The sequence below is a fragment of the Nipponia nippon genome, unplaced genomic scaffold (genome assembly GCF_047370975.1).
Source record: "Nipponia nippon isolate SJK-2023a ecotype South Korea unplaced genomic scaffold, ASM4737097v1 scaffold_3, whole genome shotgun sequence".
NCBI lineage: Eukaryota > Metazoa > Chordata > Aves > Pelecaniformes > Threskiornithidae > Nipponia > Nipponia nippon.
In genome coordinates, this window is record NW_028262347.1 from 2,951,674 (window position 1) to 2,972,803 (window position 21,130).

The 21,130-nt window shown below is 40.8% G+C and overlaps 1 protein-coding gene across 1 annotated transcript in view; it reads right to left on the reverse strand.

Annotated features, from left to right (window-relative positions):
- The window catches only part of EXOC4 (exocyst complex component 4), a 410,988-nt gene that overhangs the window by 347,645 nt on the left and 42,213 nt on the right, over positions 1–21,130 (reverse strand). Inside the window, exons 4-6 of the mRNA XM_009462605.2 lie at positions 17,559–17,743; positions 15,276–15,385; positions 4,367–4,610 (exon numbers count right to left, since the gene is read on the reverse strand). Of these exons, the coding sequence (XP_009460880.1) occupies positions 4,367–4,610; positions 15,276–15,385; positions 17,559–17,743 (539 nt within the window). The remainder of the gene's footprint in view (positions 1–4,366; positions 4,611–15,275; positions 15,386–17,558; positions 17,744–21,130) is intronic.

Here is a 21,130-nt window from a genome sequence, read left to right on the forward strand (position 1 = left end):
AATTTGTCAAAGCAATCTCCTAACCCCTTCACCGAGAAATATGGTAAATATGTTGAGAGACAGTGACACACGCCGGGAAGCAACTCCTATTGTCCGGGCAATAGCGGAGAATGAATTGATGCAGAGTGACTGCTGACACCTGAATGAGGTCGCTAATGACAATTCATGCATTTTAGCAGCAAGAATGTCCTTTGCCTGGTCAGAGTGTTGGCGTGTATATAATTTCTGTAGTTATTTTAAAGCCTCGAGATGAGGTAAAAAGCCAGAAGTGTATTATGAACATGTAGGGAAAAGTGCACTGAATCCAATCGATAGGATTTAGTAGCAAAATTGTCAATACACCTCCTCTTCCTGGGCCAGATTTTCAACTAAAAGTAAAGCTATGGCAATGTATCTCTACCAAAACCTTGTCCCATAAATCTGGCCCTTAAGCAGGCATATGTCCAGGTTATTATTACTCTAAATTCAACAACCTTCCATAGCGCAGAAGAGACCCACAGTTTCATTAAGATATAGCAGCACTCCAAGCTAACGTAACATGCTCTCTTCTACGATACCTTGTCCTCCACAACCCAAGATAAGTATTTCTAAACATGCAGGTACTAAGCATGGTCTAACAAGCCTCTCACTAAGGATAAGTTAATGGCAATTCCTCCATTTAAGCCCTTTTTCATAACTTGTTCCAAACACAGATATCTAAAAATTTTAGAAAACTTACCCAGACTTTAAAACAGGGCCACTTACATTAAAGCCAAGGTCAGCTGCAACTAGATGAGATTCAAGCATAGTTTACAAAATTATCTTCCACCAGTGAGAGGGAGCTACTAGGAGCCCACTACTGCCCTTCACCAGGTTTTACTATCTTTGTATCATTCACATTTCATGAGGGTAAGGGCACATCAGTAAAGAGGGTTCATAGTCATAGCAAAGTACCTGACAGCCAAAGATGTTCCGTCTTGCATCCATGGACTGCATCCATGCTGCGTGTTTTAGGAAACCTAAAAATCAGTTGTATTACAGAGCCATGCAAGTCTTTTCTTTGTGACCCCACTGGTGAAAAACATTCTTCTGGCATTATATGGAGGTCCTTAGCCAGGCTGGTGTCATCTTCAGTAGATGAGCCCCTCCAATTTCACACCAACTCTCCGTTCAGCTGGACTGAGTGCTCAAACCAAAGGACAATACACCCATGACAGAATGGGACACACATTATCAACACCGTCACCACTGCTCACTCTCACGTACGTGCAAATTAACAAGCCCGAAACAAAACACCTTGTATAGCATGGACAAGACTTGCTCCTGGCAGGCTTGGAAGGGCTACTGGGACTTGCACATAGGAAAATAGACTTCATGAAGCTCTGAAGAGCTGACCCAAGAGCCCACTGCCTGTTGGCTCTATGAAGAGAGCACCCAGAGGGGCGTAAAAGACATCATTACTCTCTGGGAGCCAGTTGCTTTAAAGTCATAACAACAACAACAAAAAAGCTCTTCATCTTAAAAATTTGGGAGCAATTAATACTGGTTTTATACACAAATGTAAAAGGTGGCCACTCAAATCAATATGGAAAAGATTGCTAGGTAAGGAGGAAAAAGGCAGTCAATCGGGCAGTCAATCGGGGGGGGGGGGGGGGGGGAAGAAAAGAAAAGAAAAGAAGAGAAAAGAAAAGAAGAGAAAGAAAAGAAGAGAAAAGAAAAGAAGAGAAAAGAAAAGAAGAGAAAAGAAAAGAAGAGAAAAGAAAAGAAGAGAAAAGAAAAGAAGAGAAAAGAAAAGAAGAGAAAAGAAAAGAAGAGAAAAGAAAAGAAGAGAAAAGAAAAGAAGAGAAAAGAAAAGAAGAGAAAAGAAAAGAAGAGAAAAGAAAAGAAGAGAAAAGAAAAGAAGAGAGAAAAGAAAAGAAGAGAGAAAAGAAAAGAAGAGAGAAAAGAAAAGAAGAGAGAAAAGAAAAGAAGAGAGAAAAGAAAAGAAGAGAGAAAAGAAAAGAAGAGAGAAAAGAAAAGAAGAGAGAAAAGAAAAGAAGAGAGAAAAGAAAAGAAAAGAGAAAAGAAAAGAAAAGAGAAAAGAGAAAAGAGAAAAGAAAAGAGAAAAGAAAAGAAAAGAGAAAAGAAAAAAGAAAAGAGAAAAGAAAAGAAAAAAAAGATGAATGCAAGATCAGTGCCTAATCTGTTCAGACTCAAATGGCCGTTATCAGATCTGTAACTTTCCTGGCCAGGTTGTAGACATTATTTCTCTCTTGTACAATGAGAGGGCTCTACATAATTGTTATATGGAATCCCAAAAGGAATTACACCAGAACCTCCACAAGCAGATGATCAGCCTCATCCTCAAGTGGATGCCATCCTTTTCATACGGAAAAAATAACAGCCAACCTTTGAGAGCCACCACACAGCAACGAAGAAATGCATATAACTTGTTCTGAGCGAGCCGCAGGGAACTTGTCCAGCAGAAGGTTCAATCTACGGCCTCAGCCCCTGCAGGCCTTGCTGTCATCTTATTAGTCATTTTATTTGCCAGAAGTGAGAATTTTTATAGATACCATTTAAAGTACAGTAGCTGAATACGTGAGCTCAGTGACAGAGACTAAGAGGCATCCAAGTGTGACTAGTTTTAAGATGAACTGAAAAACATTTTATTCCCTGAATCCTGAGGTCAAGTAAGCATTGCGGCTGACAGCCTAATGAATAGTTCAGCAGTTTCGGGCGTTGCATCGTGCTCAAATTTGGGGTCTTACAGAGTTCTCTTGAAACAGGAGGACCATGTTGTTCAGATTTTTTTTTTTTCTTGACAGCAGGAAAGTGGCTTAGTTTTGATTTAAAACTGTAGCTAATTTAAGGGGCGGTATACCTTTCCATACTATAATTTATTCTTTTCAATATAAATGAATTCACCTGCTTGCTGTAAACTTCACATGCGGTTTAGGTTTAGAATCAGTTCTAATTATCTCCTTATTCAACAAGAATTCAAGACGCTTTCCATAGCTCTAGAATATAAGCATCTTAAAGGCACATAAGCTCCTATTACACACACACCAAAACCCATTAAACTTTTCTGTACCTTACCCAACCCTCAGGGCAGGTTAACGTCATGAAAATACGATCTGAACCAATTTATCACTTTCAATGGACAACCAGTAGCCATACAACATCTCAAGACTGATTCATAAAACAAGTATCAAGCATATGCTATGCTCCACCTTGCCATCAGAAACTGAATTTCTGCCTTCTGACCCACCCAAAAAGCTTGTCGTCATTTCTCCAAGTTATCAGTACCATAACTCTATGAATTCTTCAAACTACAATTGTTTCCACAGCAATGACAACGATAGGAATTAAAAAAGAAGTCTTTATCAAGCTAAAGTTTTTCTTGGGAGTGACTTTCCACTACAAATATTACATATAATGAAGACACACATTTTTGTTTTCATTTTTCTTCTCCACCATTAATTCCCTTTGGACAGTGATCATTACAATGTGCAGTATCACAAATTAATATTTCAGCTAGAAATGATAGCCAGCCCTTATGGAGTCCTATCTTCCAAAGAACATTTCTACTGAATCCTGAAGAACGGCAGAAATATAGCTCTCGGTTGGCTTCCACACCTTGCTATTAATGTAAATGGGGCTGCAAACCAATTAGAAACTTGGCCATATATTTACTGATACAATTAGTTTCATATATGATTTCAAAGCTTTGCACCTGCATCAACTTAATTGGACTCTGCGACACTTGAAATAAGTAACTGAGCTGAATATTCTCTTTTCAAGTCGTATTACATAGTAACTTAAAAATTTCTTTGGCATCAGCACCAGTATAAAGCCATGATTCAGTGCAACACAAGAAGACAGTATTTGTTTTGGCACCAAGTATTCTTTACACCATATATACCAGCAATCTGAGACAGCATTACAATTCAATCTGTTGTAAAGCCGCTTAAAATGAAAGGTTAGGTTAAAAAAAAAATAAAATAAAAATCAAGTGCTTAACATTATGCACCTCTTGCTAGTTAAATAATGCTGGCTTCTATTGTGCTTCCACCCTCAAATCTGCATTTCAAACATCTGTTCAGCCAAAGGATTCTCTTCTAGGGCCAAGCACAGAAGGAAGCATCTCCCTTTCCCACATCTTTAGCTGAGAAGCACAATGCCTCCCCTTTCTGAATGCATTTCTTAAATTCCCAAGCCTTTCAGGTGCGCAAGGCAGATCAGTCTTTCAGTGAGACACAGGCATTTCTGAAAATTTTACCATTTCAGATGTCTGCTACTGCAAGAACATTACTGTCATTCCTTCAAATTGAAACTAACAGATAGGACACCCTTCTCCAGACTTTTTTTTGCAGCAACCAAGGTTCAGTGGTTGAAATATCCTTACCTAGGCTGATTTTCCTGGGACAGATTCTCCCCTCTCTGGTAACCATTGTCCGCCACCTGGGTTGTGGAGCGCTTCACAATCTGCTTGAGTTCTTGCTCTAAGCGATCCTGGATGGCTTTCACTGTTTCAGGGATTTTTTTCAGCTTGGCCAGCCCTTTGATGAGTATGCCCATGAAGACAGTGCTGTTCTCCTCTGGATCCAGTTCCATATCTTCTTTAATTTCCAGGAGGCTTGTTTCTCGCACTGGAATAGATTTAAAAAGGCATAACCCAAGATTTAAACTATTAAAACCAACACTTACTACCACGCAGAAGACGCATATTAACTCTTTGCCTTCACAGAACTCCCACCACTTTGAGCGACCAAGGAATAAACAAGGAAACCAGCAACACTCAGATTTTGGGGGGAAACAGTGGGTACTTCTGTTTGCTTGCGGGGTTCTCTATACATAAACCCAACAGCCGGCGCATTTGATTGATTTAGAAATAGAGATCATGGTTTAAGTTACGCATTAGTTAGGAAACAGAGTAAGTCTGGTGCGATTAAGATATCCATAAACGAGAAGGTATTATATCACTACGAATCCCCCGAATGTGTTTCAAGGAGCTAAAAGCCCTAGATTTCTAACCCAGCTCTTTTTCTTCACTATGTTCTTCACAAGAGAGGAATTTTCATTATAAACACTATCAAGCTCAACAGACTTCTGATAAATTCAGCAAAGTTTACACTGCCAAAGTGAATGATGGTTCGATGTTATCCTATTCTGCTTTATTACGTCTGTCAAGACGTTGATGAAGTTACTCAAAGCTTTTAGCAAGGCTTCTAGAAAGGAAAAGCTAGACGAATTAGAGAGGATATTGTGGATACAGTCCTCCTGAAGTACCAGGGCTTGTACAGGGAGAAATTCTGTTGCTAAGCGACAAGGAAGAGAAAGGCAAGAGGTACTAAGCTTGTTTTAAGTATGTTCATTAATCAGCATTTCTTAATTTACAGATAACACCCAGCAACAACAAAAGGATGTCTCTGTTAAAGACTGGGTGAAACATCTAATAAATATATTCAAACACTTACGTGAAGTAAGTGTCTTCAAGGCAAACTCAACTAAAGCATCTTGGAAGGTCTGCAGCCATGCAGCTTGTTAAATAGCCGGCGTGGCAGTACCTGGACAAACAGAACTAAAGCATACGGCTGAAACCGTGCCATCCACCGTACCATATCCTTGCCTAGAAATTAAAACCCAACGGCTGTTTCATCTTACTGGTGCTGAACGCTGATAAGGGCTGTTGGGTGACAGATGACTCCCGTGGTTTCTACTGCTCAACAGATTTTTTACTTAAATCAAAACTTATCCAAGAACCTGAATAAATGTCAAAAGATCCACCAGAAGGATTTAAATGACATGGCAGAAATGAAAAATGGCATGTCACGAGTAGCATGCAGCCCTGTAGCTGTCTAAAGCTATGTCACTCTGAACAGAAGAGCATCAGCACCGCCTAAGTTAGCACAAGATCAAGAAAACAATGTTCCAAAGAGCCCGTAAGGTGCCACTTCATAAATAGCATCACAATAAACAGATAACACTTATTTCAGCGTCAGCTTACACCAGCCTCCACAACCGAGATTGTTTCCTTCCGTCAGCGTAATCCCAGACACGGCACCTCTACCTCAGACCAAACTCACCCTTCACGTGCTCTTGCACCTCAACCTAGAGCAGCAGCAACACTGCCAGGTACGAGCGAGGTGAGAATGGATCCTGTGAGGTCATCACATGTCACAATGGAGAATGACATCAGGTTTTAGGCAATTTACATCGGGGGATCAAATAGCGCTTTTTTTACTCTCTCTCACACACTTTTTTTTCAAATTAAAGTCTATTTAAACTTGGAATTTGGGAAAGTTATGGGATTAGCTTAGACAAATGCCTAAAAACACCCAGAATACACTGATTTAGGGAAAAAAAAAAAAAAAGCAAGGATAATATAGGAGATACTTCCGACAGACATAAGCAATAACACCAATTAGAAGTTAACAATTGGCTACACACATATTTCTGTTCAAAGCTCTCATCTGTCACACACCTTTCAACCCACGAGGCTGCAAAGCACTTTGTGCGCTGCGTACATGGCCTACCCACTTTGTTAATGCTACTTGTTGTTCTCAAAAAACCACAGCATGCTAGGCACAAACACAGAAAATGAGCTCTTTGGAGCAAGAGCTGTGGAAAAGGCAACACTGGAAATGCTAGAGGAAGAAAGGTTTTAACTTATTGTTAAAAAAAAAAAAAACCAAAACAAAAAACCCAACAAGTATCTTGTTGCTCTGAGTTTAATGCAAAGATTTCACAGCCTAAGCAACCTTTTCGCAGACAGGGCCCCGTCATTACGCTGCAGCCCCTTTGTAAGCAGGCTGTAAATTATTCTTAATATCACACAATGCAAACCCAAGAGGGAGGAAATACTGCTGCATCCAAATGTGAGGACAGCATTTAAGGGGACTAAAGGCAGCAATCTTGCTGAGAACTCTGCCAGCACACGAAGATGAACGCTCTTCCATTTTCAAAAGAGCAAACCAATTTTGAACACCCTCAAATAGCCAGGACATTGATTTACATCTCTTACAAACAACAGCAAAGTGAATAGTTCAATACCTAGTAGCAACACACTGGTATGTAAGTTTTGTTAGATCTTTGGATAAAACAGTAGGGACTGTGTTTCCTGCACATTCTGCCTATTAAACAGGTATCCTGGGTAGCTTTGGGGGCCCATTTATCTGTAAGATCTGACAAGATTCCAACCCCGGGCAACTGAAGACATTGTTCTTTTCCTGCATCTTCCCCACTTCAAACATCCTCTTCTGCCATTTAATGTCATCAAGGCGTTATTTGACCGCAAAGCTCTGGCCCAGGAACGAGCCCCTCCCGTCCCCTACCTCTTCGAAAAAGGCATCAAAGTAGACCGGCGTTCGTAAAGAAGTTCACCTTTCAAATTGCGATCCCACATGCTATTCTCTGTGAGCTCCACGGGTGAAGGAAGATGTCCCTACAGATCAGCTCTCAGAACTGAAACCTTCATCTGTATTTACTCTTAAACCGAGAATATGAATGACACTGTTATTCATTTGTATCAAGACAAAAGCACAAGATTGTCAGAACCTATTCCAAGCTTTCTACGTTCACCAGTTTCTACCTGAAATGCTTCCGCAAAACATGCGCCCCTTTAAAGGGGTAAGATCATGGTTCACACCATAAGCACTTGCTTTTTGTAAAGAAGCCATGAAAAATGAAATTATCCTACAGATGTCTGCAACGATTATTTTTACAAATTATTCTAAATTGTGGGTCTGCTATTCAGACTTTATTTGATTAACCTCTTCTCCTTTGGAAGAGAAGGAAAAAAAAGTCCTATTTTAATTAAAAAAAGCTTCACTATATTCAAAAATAATGCAGATAGAAAACACCAAAGAAGAATTCCATAGGATTTCTTCAGTAATACCAAGAAGTAAATTCCTCCAACCTCCCTGAGTGTGTAACAGTTGAAATGTGATGTCAGTGAATGAATATTTTAAAATTTAAATTATTACAGTTGTCCTTCTCCAGCATAATGAAGCCTTTAAACTTCAATTTGCAGTTTTATGCTAAAAAAAACAGCTTCAACATACTGCTCTGTTGTCCCCTCTCGGCTATCAACTCTTGTACGTAGCCCCATGCAAACCACAGAAATACTAGATTGCGTGAAGTCTGATCGAGGCTTTTCCAGATCAGTTTGACATATAGCTTGAAACATTTTTAGCTAGACTGACCTCTTTGAAACCTAAATTTCAGTATCACTTAATGATTTCAAGTGGTTTTGATGGTTTAATTCCATTCAAAGATGACAGTAAATCACTGAATCACACAGAATGGTTGAGGCTGGCAGGGACCTCAGGAGGTCATCTCATCCAACCCTCCTGCTCAAGCAGGGCCACCCAGAGCCGGTTGCCCAGGACCATGTCCAGGTGGCTTTTGAATTATCTCCAAGGATGGAGACTCCACAACCTCCCTGGGCAACCTGTGCCAGTGCTCCGTCACCCTCACAGTAAAAAAAGGGTTTCCTGGTGTTCAGAGGGAACCTCCTGTCTTTCAGTCTGTGCCCATTGCCTCTGCTCCTGGCACTGGGCACCACAGAACAGAGCCTGGCTCCGTCCTCTTTGCGCCCTCCCTTCAGGTATCTGTACGCATTGTTAAGATCCCCCTTGAGCCTTCTCTTCTCCAGGCTGAGCTGTCCCAGTTCTCTAAAGCCTTTCCTCATAGAGGAATAGAGGATGCTCCAGACCCTTCATCATCTTCATGGCCCTTTGCTGGACTCTCTCCAATATGTCCACGTCTCTCACACTGGGGAACCCAGCACCGGACCCAGCGCTCCAGGTGTGGCCTCACCAGTGCTGAGTAGAGGGAAAGTATCACCTCCCTCGATCTGCTGGCAATACATTGTCTAATGCAGCCCAAGATACCTTCAGCCTTCTTTGCAGCAAGGGCACTGTCCTGGCTGCTCCTGTTCAACTTGATGTCCACCAGGAACCCCAGGTCCTTTTCTGCCAAGCATCTTTCCAGCTGGGTGATCCCCAGCACGTCCCAGTGCCTGGGGTTGTTCCTCTCCAGGGGCAGGACTTCGCAATTCTTCTGGCTGAACTTCATGAGGTTCCTGTCAGTCCATTTCTCCAGCCTGTCCAGGTCCCTCTGGATGGCAGCATGACCCTCCGGCATATCAGCCACTGCTGCCAGTCTGGCGTCATCTGCAAACCTGCAAACTCTGCCCTAACATCCAGATCAGTAATTAAGATGTTGAACAGGACTGAACCCGGTAGGACCCCCACGTGTACCCTGGGGTACACTGCTAGTTACTGGCCTCCCACTAAACTGTCTGCCGCTGATCACCGCCTTCTGCGCAGGGCCATTCAGTCAGTTTTCGATCCACCTCACTGTCTGCTCATCCAGCCTGTTCATCAACCATTTCTCTGCTGGGATCTTATGGAAGACAGTGTCAAAGGCCTTACTGAAGAGCAGGTAGACAATATTCTTCCTCGTCTACCAGGCCAGTCATTTCATCATGGAAGTTCATCATGTTGGTCAAGCATGAATTCCCCTTGGTGAAGCTATGCTGACTACTCCTGGTGATTTTCTTGTTCTAATGATCTCTGAAAACCGCTTATGAAACACAACATTTAAATATGGTTTCTCAAAAGCCTCCCAAGACAGCAACCTAAAGGAGTGATGATTTTGCCACATTCTCTAATGAAATATGCAACCATTTTCAAAAATTTTTCATCACTGAAGCGGTGCATCTGAAAATGCACAACTCCATGTTTAAGCAGTCAAAAAACCTACCCTCAGTTTAAATCACTAGAAAGTTGAATCACGTGCATCATTGATTCATCACCTCCATAGTTACAGAGGTGGAAACTTCCCTGACGGCGCCCTGGTTTGATGATGCCCTATAAAAACGTCTGTTCCAAGTGATGATACCCTCATTTGTACAGTTCTGCCATTTCACAAGAAAGAAACCTGCTGCAGGAGGCATTTTAATAGCTCCAGTCTGATCCCCAGAAAAGCCAATGTTGATAACTCACTTAAGCAAAGCAGCTAAAGAAAAGACTCTTGGGTCTTGTTTTTCATTCCAATGAATGGTCAAAATTTGCTGCTACTCATTACAGAAGATTTCACTAGCTGTATGCTTTTATGGGGAACTAGTAAAATTTAATGTACTATTTTCCATGATTTATGTCCTTTCTGATTACACCCTTTCTGCCTTCAATCCTTCTAGAGAAAAGGATGCAAGTTCACAGTGCCCCAAAGGCATAATTTAAGATTTGAAGAAACGTTACCTCCTAATTTCTGGTGCCGAATCCTTGTTCTGACCCATGCATGGAGACAATGAGCAACCAATGGACAGTTACTTGAGAAATGGGTCCTTTAAAAATTTTAGTGATTTTCTTCTCTGCCTTACTACCAAGCCCAGAAGAAAATGGGTCTTGGAGATCGATAACCTCAAAGCCTCAAGGCAAATCTCCTCTTTCTAAAACTGCTGTTCACACAGTTCCATCTACAGTTTTAAGGATGTTAGTCTTTCAAAAACAGAGGCATTTTAATTTGACAAGGCCACTCTTTCAAATCCATTGTAACAACATTTCATTCTGAGAAAACTGTACAAAGCAACTCTGTAAGCCGCGTTCAAAATCCATCTAATACAAACAAGCATGAAAACTGAGACTCCAAATAAAAAAATAAGTGCATGGGAGTCAAATATCTTACACTGGGACCACATATAAGAACAAATAATGAAATTATACAGGAAGAGTGGCTCAGCGTTACCCTTTTGGCTTTCATCACAAGGATCTAAAATTTCCTCAATTTTCCCTTCCCTTCCCCAAAGACAGACACAAATTACACGCATCAGTGCTTAGCATCAAGTCGGAACACGAACCACTAGTGAGGATCAGCGAGAGAAATCACGGTCCTGCAAAGACAGACACACAAAAAGTTACTTCATAGGCTTTCCTGTTTATGTGTAGCTGCAAACCCTTCTAAAACTGCAGGAACAGACCTCCTCTTAAACATCCCAGGCGCAAAAATTTACCCGGAGATAAGAACAAACTCTGCTTTTTGTGCAGCACCGCAATGACAGCGGGAGAGAATCAGACTCGCTGCTGGATTCCCACCACCTTCTGATCAAGTCCTCAGTCGGATTTGTGCAAATGCAAAACAGCTAAAACAGGAAAACTCTGGTTCAGTGAGGGGATCATTTAATTTTTAGTACAAATGATAGAGAAAAATCACCCAGCTGGTGTCAGATCCTCACGTGAGTTTAACAGGAAAAAAAAATAATCCTTGATGTATTTTTTGAGCATGTTTGAACTGGAAGCGACGGTGACAACAAAGAGAGAATGCCACAATGGCATTTTTAGAGCCACCTGTAAAGTTGGAGCCTAAGGCTCTGGCTTCTGCAGGGATGTTGCAGGGCCAAGTTCACAGGTCTCCACATGTTCTCACCCACACAGAAGTACTTGCGTTCTTGAAGAAACAGAGCCAGGAGCAGTCACTAGACTTGACCTTAGAAGCCACCATACTGCTTGGATCTAGAAGCTACGTCTTTCTCTTAGATCTGAGAAGTATGTGTCACTGAAGTATATTATCTGTTCAGCGTAAAATTTACATATGCCATCAATAACAACATTAGTTGTCACCACCTCAGCTCATCTTTGTCGGACTTCTAAAAAGTATTCAGGAAAGGGCCCCCTTGGGTTTGCTGTGTACTGGGTGAGCACATTTAATAGTTCCAGGAAGAGCCTGGCAACGCAGGAACCTTCATAAATACTCTTCAGAGTACAGAAGGTTCAAGCAGAGAAACGTAATTTGAAAGTGAATTTATTCCTCTGAACTGGCATGAAGGGAAAATGTTACTGGTGAACTGCCGTATCTACAATCCTCAGGTGAACATTACTGAAGGTTTTGTTTATTTTAAGTGCAGCAGGAACAGCTTTAATTTCCTTATAAAGATTCTACAGCACAAGTAACATCTCCTTTGGGAAGTGAATGCAGGAAGGACTCAAAATTTTGGCATCTTTCCTGAGATGGGTTGAATGAGTCAGTGCTTTGTAATGACATGCATTAATATGCACGGCCACTTTGTTTCATCAATAAAAAGCCAAAGAACTTAAATGACTAAAGGCAGAAACAGCTTTTGTTATGCATACACATAAGTTTTAAATTCTCTGGTAGTTCCGCGGTCCTGGAAAAGGCTACTTTTAAATAAAATTATGTGGAAAAAATATACATAAGTACATTGTGCACTTGAAGCAAAACCATATGCATACTTTATGCTGATCAAATGTTTTCTATTATCATCTAGATCTTTCCCAGTCTGAGGGACACTTCCCAGCACTTCGCTGAATGATACAGAGTGGAATGAGGAGCCAGGTAAGACATTTTCTGGTGCGCTGGGCATGAAGAGCAAGCACACATCTGCAGAAACGAGACTTTTTAAGGCAGATTCTCAACTGACCTATACCGATTTACTGGAGTTGGGGACGAAGCCATCAGAGCCTTTGTTTTCAGGCATTTGGAGTGAAAGGAGTGATAGTGTTTCATGTTCACAAACTTAGTTCTTAGAGACCACTAGTGTGGTTCTTACCTGTTGCTTGTACTCTAGGACCTTCATTCAAATACAGTACGAAATAACTGTTTATCAGGGAACGTTAGGACAAGTGATTTTAAACACTATCAACACTGCATGGAGCAAATAATATTAGAACTTACTGATTTTTAGAAGTCTCAAATGGGTCGGAAACCACTTATCCAGCTATGGTCTAGGAATGCTAGTACCGCTTCTTGTTCTGCTATCACAAGTGATTAATAACACACCTTTTTCTCTTCTTACACGTGCAAATGTTGCCTGGTATACTGTGGGGGGAACCACCAAAAAAAAAAGGAATAACCTAATAACCTAAAAACCGTGTTTTGATTTGAAAACACAGTCTCACTATTTGTATAAGAAGAAATGTCTGAATGGCCCAGGTAAGCAAATCCCAAACCTCAATATTCTAACTGGAGCTAATACATTAAATAGGGGTCCCACGGCCTATTCTAAGTGAAAGAAGGTAGAAAAGAACCTTGGCCTTATCTCTGCCCAAAAAATGGCATCGAACTGAATATCTTGCACTTTGCTCCTTCCTTACGGAAGGGGCATCCTTCACGTGTTGGTTTACCTTTCTATCTTAATGAACATCACTCGTGCTTTGTAGAGGGCATCTTCGGAAAGTTTACAAACATCAGTCAGATGGATAACCCAGGCTTACTTTCAATTCATTCTGGAGCAGTTTTATGAAAATCTGGAATTTAGATTTGGCTCCAGCTGCAGCAAGACAAGCAGTTTTGTTACTTTGAAAGTGAAGTTGGGTATTTTTGGTTCTGCTCCTCAGAAGACTTCTGTAACCAACAACTGTGAGTCTACGTACCGGATGACACTGTTTATTCCTATATAACCTTGTTACCATACAAAGTCATAATCAGCGTGGGCAAGACTGTCACGGATGGTCACAGCCAGTTCAGTACAAGAACGATACGCTGAAAATCAGTGTAGTAAACTTGAACTGGACTCTGTTGAAGGAAAAGGGCAGTACATAAATGGGCACACTGGGGTCACTGCTGATGGAGCCCTGGGCTCTGAAAAAGCAGGATGCCTTTGGGACTTTGCTTTACAGATGGAATTGTAGCAGTCCGGCATCAACACTAAAAATGCGTTTCTCTTTACAAACAGGTTTACACTGGCTACAGCTAGGGAAAAAAACTTCTTGGCCAGCTTTGGATAATAACAAACCTCTTACCAATCTCAGCAGATGCGACGACGATTGGCTAGGCTCTGTAAGTCTTCAAAGGTGACAAGTGTCAACAAAATTCTTTTCAGAGCATATTTAAGGTTAATATTACACTAGCAATAAAAAAAACAACTAAAGAAGACACCAAAGGTACTGAAAGGACAGGATTTCCATTCTTCAGTAGGTACATCCCCTACTGTCTATTCCCCATCATAAGGTGTGATGGGAGATCTCTATCAGCTCCATAACTTCACACTTTTTTTTTTTCCCCTTACTATACAAAGGACTACTATTTCAGGTAGAAAATAATGGCAGACATTATACAACTAACTCACTGAAAAGGAAGCAGGTTAACATTTCCAGTGGTGAGACTGGGATTCAGGTTTTTGTGGCTTGTTTCCTCAGCTCCCCAGAATCATGTGATCTTCAGCAAGAAACTGAACTGAACTTCTCACTGATCACAGGGACAGAACAGGAATTCTAAGTTTTTTCCCCAGAATTTTCACACAGTTCTTCTCTTCCGGGTTTCCACGACCAAGCTGCAGTTTGCAGCTCTGAAAGTTTGCATTGGCATGTCCCAAGTGACTGCTCACAAACCCCCACTACGCAGAAATACAGCCTCCGGCTCTGAGAGACTAGCCAGCCCTACAGGAGCAGGGCTAAATAACAAAAGCCCCTACAAGAGCAAAAGATAAGAATGATCAAACAGAAGAGTCTAGGAGCAAGCATGACAAGGAAAACCAGAAACAAGCAGACAAAAATAAGGACAAAAGAATTAATAAGGATGAGAAGAGAAGGAAAGATTCTCTGCATTTGAGGAATACTGAAACAGTCAAGTTTTGAAAGGAAGGTGGGGAGAGATGTAGGTCACTTCTGTATTAGTCATTTTATTCATTTGTTAAACAAGGACAACCCCACTTATTAATCTACTGAAACAATACCAGGATTAATTCCCCATCTGTGCAGCACTTTCGAAGCCTCATACAAAAGCACCAACGAAACCGCATGTTTTGCTCAGTGTTTGTTGTAGTAACAGGTATACAAAGACCACCACCAGATTATTCCTGCCTAGAGACAGACCTTTACTCGAAGTTACAAAGTTCCCACAAGGAAAAGCTTTGACCTTTTGGCTCCAACACAGCAAAAAAACTTCTGCAACATCTACGCATACCTGCCTGCCTACATCAAATAACGTAAACGGGACCTCTATGGAAACTGAACTGACTGCAAATATCTCTTCTGCCCAAGCTATCAAGAACATGATCAAGATCAGAACAGGCACAGAAAACCAAGCGTATTTAATTGAAGCTGATGCGGAGGGAGGAGCAGGGAAGGATGATTTGCCAAAAGAAAAATGCAGATATGGCCAAGTTCTGCCCCTGGACACACCACTCACTCATTTCATGATGTTGCAGAAATCACTTCCTAACTTTTTGTCTCAGGACCTCCCATCAGCAGCTATCCACGAAGAGGGGATGATATGCCTACTACTCCTCCTGTAAAATCAGCTCAAGATCTACAAATTAATCTGTGAGGAGCGCATGTGGCTTAAATACTCACTGCTGGAGCTTCCAGGAGTACTGAACTGGGAAGTTTCAAGGAACTTGCGAGGTGTAGACAAGTTAGTAACATCCATAAGAGGTACAGCAGAGGCATCTTTCACAAGTGAACTATGTGAGGGGAAAGAATTAAAGCAAACAGTTTACTTTCATTTACAATCTTAGTTCACAACAAATAATCCATTTATTTCTTAAATTTGTAAGCTTAAGCAATAGATATACATAACACACAGGTTTGATAGAAGAGGTTTACAAAACGTAACTTAAAGCACAAGTCCACTGATGAATAGAAGCGGGTGTGTATATATCCACATTTGAGTGAAAAGGGAAAAAGCCCAAAAAGCAACGATGAGGGAACACTGTCATATCAAAGACAAAATTTGGTATCCCAGGGCCTCTTTGAATTTAATAGCACTCTAGACTTGTCTGACTGGTCACAGCAACACGATCAGGACACGGGCACGTTGGAGCTTGCCATAGCACGTGATTATTTCCCAACAGACACATTTGCCTCCAGCACAATTAACTACTGCTAGCGTCACGGTAAATTAACATGGAATTGTTAAGAACTTTCTGGAAAACTACATATTGAGGAGAAGCCATTTCCATGGCTTCTGTCAACTACTTAACCCTTCAAGCTTTTCTAGTTCCCACTAGAAACCTCCACTCATTTTCCTCCCCTTCAAACTCCTGTTCCGTGCACACCTACAGGCATCCCTCTCCAAATGAACCTTCTTACTCAGAAAGGAAAGGCTTTCTATTTGGTCATTTTCATAATACATTCACATAGTATTATTTGCCAAAAATGTGTCATGCTGCCCCAGCTGCCTAATGAAAGGCATGAAGATGGATGTGGCAGGGGAACACAAGCAAGAAATCATTTTTAAGAGAAAGAAGGGGAGAAGGCTCCCATAATGGAGTTCAGTATGTTCCCTTAGAGGTCAAAATGCTTACAGAAACCTGCAAAGACAAGAACTAAGCTTACTATCCTGCCTAAGAACCACCTATACTCCCTATACACCTACAATACCATACTTACAGGATTAGATATGCATTCCAGCTTAGCAATGTTAGAGAGAATGCACTTAAAACCAATACAAGAAACATTACAAACATGACTGCATCCTGGTCAACAGCCAGTCTAGGGCAGCACACTAAAACAGAGCAACAAGACTGTCCTGGATGCAAGAGTTCATGTTATCAAATATCGATGATGTGCAATGGGGAACGTGAAAAAAGATAGAAAACAAGAAAAAGATAAGGGTCCCTGTAGCAGTCGTACAAAACTGCAGTTAATTAGCAGTTGCACAGTCTGGGTACACCAAAGCTTTGTGTCTGTTTTTAATTAACAAGATGAGTAAGGAAGAGACTGATGACTTGCTAGCAACCCTCCTTCCTAGAAATTTCAACTTCAGTCAATCCTTTATTTCATAAATTCATTTAATGTAACTTTCTCTCCTCTTATTTTTGGTAAGCATTTTTTATTCCTTCTCATTATAAAATGCTAATTTATTCTTTTCTCTGCATCTTTATCATATGCTGGCTCCCCTTTTGCTCCCCACCCCTCTTTATTACCTCTCCTACTCTACAAAAGGTATCTTCCAATACTGTGTCTCTCTTTTCTAGCCACTATCTTTCTTCCTTCCCTCCCAACAACTCTATTGCCCTCAAACTTAGAATTCGCAAAATTAGGAAAAAATAGCGAGGCACCTATACTTAAGCTGAATTTTCACCGATCGGAGGCACCAACCAGGTAAGAAGTTTCAACATCTTTACAACACCTTAGACAACACCAAGACATTGCTCAGGCACTTCAATATTGCAGCCTCTGGCCAGTAACCTTACGGTTAGCTGGGAGTCTTTTAAACCTTGGACATTTGCTAGAAAAGATGAGCAATTTTTCCCTGTATTCTTCCCTTTGCCTGACCTGAGCCTCGTGATCATGACATTTGTAGGAAAGGTGTACGCATCAGAGAAGGAAAAGAATGCTAGAAGGAATCGACCTCATCGTAATTCTGTGGGAAGCAGCAAAAACCCAGAAGAATCACTAAGCAGAAGTGAAAGAACGAGAACAGACTGTTCACAGGCTCAAAGGTGCATCAACAAATTTGGAATTTTTCTGCTCTCCACAGCCATAAGCATGAGAAATTTGCTTGCCAAAAACGAAGGGTTGAGGTGTAAGTGGATGGCACTCTCCCAAGAAACTTTCTACTTATGAAAGGGAGAACGCTGTCCTCTTCCCTCCCAGACCCATTGCCCTCGGTTAGCATCGCACCAAACCCACCTTATTCTCCCTTTCTCCTTGTTGCGTTGTCCTACTCGGTTAGTTGATTTGATGTAAAGATGACGGTGTAATTCATCTATCAGGACTAAGTGCATGTTCATCTTCTTACTGTGGAGCTCCAGTCTCAGATCACTCAATCCCTCCACCTGAAGAAGGGGACCCTCCAAGGAGTCCACCGCTGACACCTGGAAGGAGAACACGTGACAACTTTTCAAGGTCAATTCATTCATCTCTCTGGATTTTTCTCTTTAATTAGGGGAGTGTCCAAATACCGTGATGACTCCATCCATAAACCCTTTTAAAGGAGAAAACGTTTAAGTGGTATTTCTTTATTTGTATTCCTAAAAGAATATTCAATATATAAAAAGGGTCCAATATCCGAACAACTCAGATTTAATGAGCAGTCTTCAAATATTTTGAGCGTATGTATAAAACAAGTTAGTTAAAACACAGTTCGTTAAATAAAAATCAAAGCACAGTTTATCACAAAATAAGAGGATTATCAAGTAGAAAAGTGTTAGAAAAAGATACTGACAATGATGTTTGATTGTCTTTATTCTTTTCATTACAGAAACACCAACAAAACATTATTACCAATTCTGTAAACGGGGAGAAAATGGCTTAAACTTTATTTGCCTAAAGTGATGTCATGACATAGGTGAAAAAGCTTAGGAGGCCTCATCTTCTAGCCTGCATTGCTGCTATGTCATGTAACTACACAATTAAATAAACGTAGCCGTCAGATTAATGAAAGCTATTGCTAGTTCAAAGGTACTTTTGAACTCTAAAGAGTGTGGGGGTTTTTTTAATGCTCGATTATTAAGGCTCAAATTAAGGAAAATAACTTTATACAAGCAACGGAGTAACAGACAGGGATCCAGACATGCAGTAACGTACACAGGCCATAGGTAACACTTCTCTGCTGAGGCACTTCAGCAGTGACCAGCTGACATCCCGTGGGCACTACACTGAGAAACCTAATTTCCATTTAAATCCTAAAAACAAACGTGGACAAAAGCCACCAGGAATGACAAATCAGTGCATGAAAGCAACACCATCAATTTTTATCTCTCCCAGTTTACTTGTTTTTCTAACTATTTAACAGAGCAGTTACCTCCACAGTTACTAAAAAAAAAAAAAAGAAAAAAAAAAAGAAAAAACAACAGCATCCCTCTGCAGTTTCCAAAATCTCAATGCTGATGTTGTAAGAAAGTAGAAATAGCATGTTTTTTCATACAGAGATTTAAAATTTTAAACAACAACAACAAAAATCATTGCCTAATAAAAATAAAATCATTCCCAATCATCCCTACACACCTAAGACTGGTACACACAATCCTTCCCTAATAACTGAAGATACTACTAGTGAAACAAGACATTTACTTGCACTTCAGGATTTAAGTTTATAGCAAACCTGTCAGCTAAACATTAAAAATGAAAAGCAAGGAGGTACAGTAAGCAGACAGCCAAGCTAAGGTCTGGTCCCTTGATACCAGCAAAAGCCTTGTACACAGAAAGGGTAACACCTTAGGTACCAGTAAAAATTAACTATACTGAAAGAACATCTATCAACAATGTAGTACTTTGCTTGCCTCCAAGTCAAGAATGTCCCTGAAAGAGCTTTGGGGCACTCAGGCTCTTTAAATTAAGAGCAGTTTCTAAGAGGAAGCTGCACTTTTTCTTTCCTCCTGAAAAAAATCTGCCAAGAAGTCCCTAACTACGAAACTCTCTTCTCTGCATGGATGATGACAGCGTGCACTTGCTGCCAATCTTTAAGCTAGAGCTCAGTCTTGAGACAGAATTTGTGTCAGTATTAATCACAGAGGACTGAACAGGCTCCTCCTAAGCCCACCAACACTGCAACTTCAACAGCATTCACGGGGTTCCTATCACTCGACACAAAGCACTATCCACCCTCTTTTTTCCCAATATCTATTTGTGAACAGTTATGGAAGTTTGGCCATAACACATCACAAAACCACACTGCAGATGAAGCAAAAAACCAAATTTGCTTCTCCCCAAAAAAAGCTGACATGCCAGAGTACATACAAATAGAAAAGGCTCAGCAGGCATGCAGACACAGCCTGGAAACCTTTGGCAGAAGTGTAAGTGCTAATTTTTATCTTCTTCCTTTGGCAGGTAGAGACGTACCCCGAATTTCCCAATTCCAAAGGCGTTTTAAACCCCCCGCAGTCACTTCAGGGGAGCTGCAGGCATTCATCACTGCCCTGAAAGCTGTCAGCAATTTCACCAAAGCAAGAACAAGATCAGGAGCAACATTTGTCAAACTGAGAAGCTGAGAGATGAAAATGCAGTGAGGGAAGAACTGAAAGCGAGCAAGAAAATGACATTAAAAAGGTTCCAAGACATCCAGGAAAAGTATTATCTAAAACACAAGCAACAAAAACGTAAAGCTTTCCACTCAGATCGTTCCGCTCTATTTTTATCTTCCCGGTTCCTAAAAAGTTAGTTATTCCCAAAGCTAATTATTAAGACCAACATACAGCTCTCAAAACAAACGGAGAACTTTTGAGAAACAAATGGAACAGTCAATTGTTGATTGTACTTAAAACAAACAAACAAAAAAACCAAACACAAACCCACGCAAGCCTAAAACCCCATATCATTATACACTGAACTTCCCTCCGGAAAAAGCTGCTTTTTTTTTTTGGTGGGGTTTGTCGGGTGTTTTTTTGATGGCATTTCTGCCACTTCCTATTTGCAGTCAGACAAGCTGGAATTTACGTCCTTCATAAATGCCACTTTCCCAGTGATTGAACTCTACAGGTAAATAACACAGGCAAGTTTCAACATTATGCACACTTGGAGCCCTTTAACTTAAGGCAGCCCCACTCCAGTAAAGCCTCACTTAACCACCGTTTTCTTTTCCGATATTTCATTTCCCATTACCACCAATTATCAAGACAGAGCGCAAGAGAAAAGCTTTAACGTTCAGAAGAGTTTGCGTCTGGAAAGTAGCTAGGGGCTCAATCCAAGTTCATGGAAGTCAAGGCAAAGGCTCCAATTGGTTTAGGTGGCAACAAGTATAAATGTTATGTTAATAAAAAAAAGAAACCAAACATTTTTCCCATTGGTAGTTTTACTTACAGAAAGATAAGATTTAAGTCCTGGCAACAAACAAGCTATAAAGCAGCACCTCAGATTATAGTTCAGAATACAAAATATAAGACTAAAACATTCGTCTAATTTGTGTGCTGGATAACCTACCACAGAACGGTAGCATAAGCAACTAAAATGATGCAAAGATGTCTACAAAGAATGCACAGAATTAAAAATACACTGCAGGTAGATCTAACAACGGAACTGTTACAAGAAAAACCTTGACAAGCTCACGTTTCACCTTAATAACCTGGGAAGGTTCAGTTCTTAAAACTCATTTTCAGCAAATAACCACACTGTCATCACAACAGCTTTGCTCTCCAGAAGCAGGGAGATTAAGAGTTACAGAAATGGATGGAAAAGAAGGAGAAGCAGAAAGTGAATAGGACGAGCAGTAATAATGACAACAGCTCCGCTGACTACTTGGAAACACAAGCAGAAGTAGTTTACAG